Genomic DNA, 6,565 nt, shown 5'->3' on the forward strand with positions numbered 1-6,565 from the left:
AATGAGTGAGTGAATGAATGAATGAATGAATTCTGAAAACTACCGGCTATTTATTCAGGGATACCACCATTACTGTCAAACCTTTATAATAGGAAATATACTGATTAGCCGTAACATTAAAACCATCTGCCTAGGTTGTGTAGGTTCCTCTTGTGCCACCAAAATAGCTCAGTGACTCATCAAGGCAGGAACTTCTCAATGACTGTGAAGGTGTTCTGTGGTTACCGAATCATGTAAGGTATAGAAGTTGTGGGGTGGGGTCTCCAGTCTTGTATGTCCAGGACATCCTGCAGACGTGAGAACGGATTGAGATCTGGAGAATTTGGAGGCCAAGTCAACAACTCTTTGTGACATTACTGAAACCATTCCTGAGCAATTTTTGCATTGTGGTAGGAAGCAGTATCCTGCTGAAAAGGTTCACTGCCATTAGGGCATACTGTTGCCATGATGATCTGTACCTGGTCTGCAGTAATGTTTAGGTAGGTGGTACATGTCAAAGTGTAACATCCACATGAACTTCTTTTTTTTTATTTTTTTTTTATTTTTTTTTAAATAAAAGTCTTATTAATGTGTTATTAGACCACTAAAACATTTTATTACGTCCATTTTCTTTCTTCATTTTTGTCTGTTTTCAAGTATTTAGATAAAATGTCATGCAACTGTTTTCCAAAGCAGTCCTGAATAAGCCACATCTACTTATTTTCTGTACCTGAACACAGATATAGAAAGTGGTATTGTGTTACACCCCTAGTCTATGGGTAAGTGTGTTTCCATGAAGGTGGATTATGGACTGTATTACACTGAGATCTCTAACAAGGTTTAGATGTACAGATTGGGGGATTTGGCTGGACATCAGTGATGCAGTTGGTCTGAATAATGAATTCTCTTGGCCAAATCTTGAGTTCTAATGAATTATTTACTACAGTTTCTGCAGCGCTGCTCTTTTCCTTCCAGGTTTATTGCAGCCTTTGCTGGAATACAGTCATAAAAAATAATCACTCTTTTTTTTTTTTTTTTTTTTTTTAGTGTAAATACATAGAAAAGGCAGATTTCAATCATTACTGTGACACAGCTAAAAAGGTAACAAATTATTTATTCATGTACAGCTTTAATTCTTCTCTCCTATTAAAAACCATAAATAAAATTATTTAGATACTGATAATAAATTGGATAACAATGTAAAGAAGTTGTCTGATGCTAAAAACGTATCCTTAAAGATAACTGACTCATATTCACCTAGAATCAGATTAGTAGCTCAGAGTTCCACAGATCTGACATAGTCATCCATAGTCAGAACATGCAGATTTATTTGTTTTCCTGTTCTCAAACAGTTCAATAATTCTGATCATTATCATCTCATACAGAGTTGAAGGAGGCATGTGAGAGAAGGTAAAGCACTAAACATTGCAATTAGCTCTCCATTTGGAGATATGTGGAGTACCACGTGTGTAGAGAAACAATTTCCTTTGCTGTCCACTAGAGGGAGACAGTGACTTTGCCTTCATTAAACACTAATCTAAATGTATCTAACAAATCAATGAATTAATTAGTCATTAATCAAACATGTTTGAACCTGTAATAATATTTTGCTATATATTTTTAAAGTTTATAAAGTTTTAAAGCTATAAAGTTTTTCACTTTCATTATATATATATGAGAGAGAGAGAGAGAGAGAGAGAGAGAGAGAGAGAGAGACATACAGACAGACAGAGAGAGAGAGAGAGAGAGAGAGAGAGAGAGAGAGACATACAGACAGACAGAGAGAGAGAGAGAGAGAGAGAGAGAGAGAGACATACAGACAGACATACAGAGAGAGAGAGAGAGAGAGAGAGAGAGACATACAGACAGACAGAGAGAGAGAGAGAGAGAGAGAGAGAGAGAGAGAGAGAGAGAGAGAGAGACATACAGACAGACAGAGAGAGAGAGAGAGAGAGAGAGAGAGAGAGAGAGAGATGGAGAGAGAGAGAGAGCCTATATAAGCGTGAATGATGGAGATTTTTGTGTTTTTGTTTCTTATTTCTAAGGGGGGTTTTAAGGTTTGGAGTTGAATTGAATGAATAGCTGGCAACCCAAAGATCAGCCGCGAGAGAGACGATTAATTATTATTATTATGTCGATTATTGCGACACCTAGTCAGCCAATCAGATACGATAATTCCGCTTTACAGGGAGTCAGATCGCTTTATTCAACTAATATGAGCCGACACCCAAACGGCTCGGAATCATATTCAAAAATCGAATTCAAATCATATATGAATATGAATATATTCTTTAAAATAACATTATAACATTATTCGGCATTGTACTTATTAAAATCTTTTTAAAATACACATCGTCCAATACAGTAAGCTAAGCATCCCTGCATCAGTGTTATTTTGCCTGCTAAAATGGTAAACAGATTAGTTTATCGTGCAAGACTATCACTATTACATAGAAAAAGAAAAAGAAAAAAAATAGAATAATACACGGCTCATGATTGTTCATTAATAAAGGTGACTCAAAGAACCGACTCATTCGCGAACGACACATCATAAAAACCAATATCAACATCTTTGGACAGTTCGCAGGAAGCTGTGTTGTATCTGAAATGCTGCTTACTTACACAAAATTAAACACATAATGTCAGCTTAAGGGTAAGGGTCAAAAAATGTATGTTTCCTAAAACTACAGCCACACTTACACCACCACAAACATACTGAAAATTGAAGCATGTGGCCAACGTGCTCATAAAAGACACCTAATATCTAAGGTATCAGTAAGAAACGGATAGGACTTAAATCTGTCTATTGGAAACAGAAAAGTGAAAAGTTTTAACTTGCTTTAAACTTTTTTTATGGTGGTGCATTTACTCTAGATTAGTTAACAAAATGTTATTACTTTATGATTCACTGTATAAAATACATTAATTGATGATCGGAAGAATGAAGGTATTATGGCCTTATTAAATAATATTTTTAAAACAGAAATCTGAACTGGGTAATCCAGAAAATATACATGGATTAATTACACCCAGATGTTAAAATGATTGAACAACTCAAATTATCAAAATAATCTGCTTTGATTTTTGTTATACAAACAATCATTAGGTCTATTAAACTCACATAGGTACAGTTATTTTGATTTTCTTTTTTTTTTTACTTTTTTTATTATTTTTTTTTTTTAGAAAAGTTAAAAGTCAAATTTAACAATTATTATGGTAAAGTATTTATAAAATTCAGTGCACCAATACACTAATGTGGATAATTATACTCAGAAAATAAAGGGTAAATATAAGTCTTTAGGTCTTCACATGTCCTCTAAAAAAATGTTTAACTCTACAACAGTGTTTCCCAATCAGACAAGGCTCCAAGCTAAAACCATTTGGGAAGCTAAAACCTTCAAAAGTGATAGCTATTTATGTATTTACAAGACTGTATTATCCCACCCTTCAAATCCATCTTTATAATATAAATAAAACAGCTAAATGTTCTTAAATTTGACGTCATGTCTGTGTAGGAAATATGATTGTATTTGATTTTTTATAATATTTAATTAACAATAAAGACATCAATATTTTGAACGTGCTTATTTAAAATAGATATATTGTTAGTTTACCAGACGGAGGTGGTAATGTAAAGATGGGATGCAGTTTCACTCACATTGGCACATGCAAACGTAAGCAATTCATTGAAAGCACTTAAGAATTTGGGCTTTTTATACGTGCTGTGCTTGTGCTTAATGTGTAGCCATTTGTTTATTTGTTAGGACAATGACAAGCAATAGAGTGTCTACAGGCGAAAATACAGCAAAGACTCATAATGAAAATGATTATTGATTTGACAATAAATATAAATTGAACTAGATTCTTGATTTTGTTTTATTTTTTGTCTGACTGTTACCTGATTTTTCTGTACATGTGTCTAAGATTCTTTTGAGAGGAGATTGTCCTGCACGAATAATGTGACTTTTAATTAAGCAATTTGCTTTTAAATACATCTTTTTTAACAGTTAATTTATACAATAATTTTTCAGATTGTTTCTCAGTGAAAAACAGATGGATGTGTACAATTGTTTTGTTGCTTGTCAAAAAGTACAGTATAGAACTATTTTTTTAATACAATATTATTATATATAGTGGCTCATATATATACACATACTGTATATGAGCCACTAAGCATATTAAACGCAAGACAATCAGTGTAAGGACACACTGTCTTTTTTAGGCATAAAGAAGATAGCAGTTAGTTTAAAGAATCAGCTCCTTTAACATGCATATCACCCGCAGGATCTTGACGCCGGGTTGTTGCATATTGGATGAAGGCCATCAGAGTGAGCTGAGTGTGGGAGGTGTCCTCATTCACAGATTCATTCATTTACCCTCCCTACAAACCTGCTTAAATACCCCTCCCCGGAGACCTCTTACAGCATTGTATACTGAAACCCCAACAGAGAGACACACACCACAAACCTGACACGCTCCATGTTTCTCGAAGGAGAGAGGATTATGAGCGCCTTCGGGCAGCAGCCATCGCCGCAGCAGCTGAGCCCGGTGGCCAACCCTAGCGCGCAGGACATGTTGGACATGGCCGCCTACTGCGACAATCTAAGCGCCTACCACCACCATCAACAGCAGCAGAGCGCACATCACCCGTCACCCAGATCTTCCGTTCATGCTCAGGCGTACGGTCTGACCGAGTACGCAGCTCCCGGTGCTAACCCTTACCTGTGGCTGAACGGGCCGAGCATTGGCACCGCCACCTCTCCGTACCTTCCAGGAGGCACAAACGGGGCCTCCACCTACATGCAGGCTGGTTATGGAACGAGTCAGCGACAGTTCCTGGCACCTTCAGCCGGTTTCCACGGGACTGACCTCGGATGGCTGGCCGTCCCGGGACAACAGGACCTTTTCAAGATGGTTCGACCTCCATACTCGTACTCCGCTCTGATTGCCATGGCTATCCAGAACGCACAGGGCAAGAAACTCACACTCAGCCAGATCTATCAGTATGTCTCTGACAACTTTCCGTTTTACAAAAAGAGCAAAGCAGGCTGGCAGAACTCCATCAGGCACAACCTGTCGCTTAATGACTGCTTTAAGAAGGTCGCACGGGACGAGGACGATCCCGGTAAGTCAGTCTCAGTGCATGTGCATTTTTAATTTTAATACTTTTATTTTTTTTGGGGAAATGCCTGCTTGATGACAGCTTAAACATTTTCATTCTGCCATTGTCTCTATGCCTTATGAATGTGGCAGTTTCTGAAAATGGGTTGGTTGCTGTTTATTTAAATTATTATCCGAATCATAAAAGATCAAAGCTATGTTTAAGATGTTCAAACTTGCATATGTCTTTCAGGCAAGGGCAACTACTGGACTCTGGACCCGAACTGTGAGAAAATGTTTGACAACGGTAACTTCAGGAGAAAGAGGAAGAGACGAGTCGATGCGGTAAAAACGGAGGACGTTAGCGCGCAAAAACTGGCGGAAACGGCGAGCCTAGCTGGGACCGTGCAGCGTTCACCGAGTCCGAGCGACCCCAAAACCTCACCAGGACTCACCCCGTGTTTCAGCACGTTCGTCAGCACCATGAATTCGGTGGTGACAGGAAACGGAGACGGGATGAGGGCGCGGGACACCGGTGCGCTGCTGGCGGATTTAACACGGGGTCGTGAGGGTGTGTCGCCTCTGAGCTCCTACTGCCCCGGAGAATCAGCGCCTCCGAGCGACCCGGGACACATGAACAGGCTGAGTTACTACACCCCCGGTCTCGGCAACCACTTCAGCGTGAACAATTTAATCTACAGCCGTGAAGGAACCGAGGTTTAGGCGGGACTTGGATAGACAGAATAGTATCTTATTTGTGCTCTGTGAGCGCACACCTCATGTTTTTTACCTTTATTTTATTATTATTATTCTTATTTCTTTTTGGTTTGGCTTGTTTTTTTTTAAACATTACAAACCAATTGCACTGTCAAGTTCTGTAAATATGTATATGCACAGTAGAAAATGTCCAGTTTTCCAACTGATTTGTCAGGCTTGATGTTATTGTAAGGGTATTGCGTCTATTGCAAGGAAAAAAAAAACCCTGTAGATGTGGAGAATTTACTCAAAAGGAAGCTAAAAGACTCTTACTGTGTATGCAACATGGGTATTGAAATGCTATTTTTTTTATAATACCAATGTTTCAGTAAGCATGTTGCCTCATGTTTATGGTCCACATTGTCAAATTTATTTCGGTTACCTTTTGCAGAGGGATGTCGATGTGTAGTTTATTTAATTAATGCGTTCGTATTTTGTAAATTGTGTTGTAAATAAACTGTTTAAAAAAACATAAATGTTTTGGAAGTGAATTATTATTATTATTATTATTATTATTATTATTATTATTATTATTATTATTATTATTATTATTATTATAAGGGTGGGGTGCTTGTTGTCATTCTCTAACGCTGACACAATAATCCCACAGCCACCTCCTTTCTTTCCACTAAACCTGTTCTGCATCATTAAATGTAACAAATACTTAGTAGATACTTTGGTATAACCTTGATTTAACCAAGAACTACAAACTAAACACTGTTATTGTACC

The 6,565-nt window shown here is 37.6% G+C and overlaps 1 protein-coding gene across 1 annotated transcript; it reads left to right on the forward strand.

Moving 5' to 3' along the window:
* The first annotated feature begins 4,427 nt into the window (after positions 1 to 4,427).
* foxi1 (forkhead box i1) lies at positions 4,428 to 5,802 on the forward strand. The gene is made up of 2 exons (XM_060889727.1): positions 4,428 to 5,104; positions 5,333 to 5,802. The coding sequence occupies exons 1-2, from the start codon at positions 4,459 to 4,461 to the stop codon at positions 5,800 to 5,802; spliced, it is 1,116 nt and encodes a 371-aa protein (XP_060745710.1). The 5' UTR covers positions 4,428 to 4,458.
* The last annotated feature ends 763 nt before the right edge of the window (positions 5,803 to 6,565 follow it).

This window comes from Tachysurus vachellii, chromosome 2 (assembly GCF_030014155.1).
Source record: "Tachysurus vachellii isolate PV-2020 chromosome 2, HZAU_Pvac_v1, whole genome shotgun sequence".
Lineage (NCBI taxonomy): Eukaryota > Metazoa > Chordata > Actinopteri > Siluriformes > Bagridae > Tachysurus > Tachysurus vachellii.

Bases quoted from the DNA above. Each gene is read 5' to 3' on its own strand.
- foxi1 (XM_060889727.1), top strand. From the start codon at position 4,459: ATGTTTCTCGAAGGAGAGAGGATTATGAGCGCCTTCGGGCAGCAGCCA. The intron at 5,105-5,332 runs GTAAGTCAGTCT...TATGTCTTTCAG, and splicing joins ACGGGACGAGGACGATCCCG to GCAAGGGCAACTACTGGACT.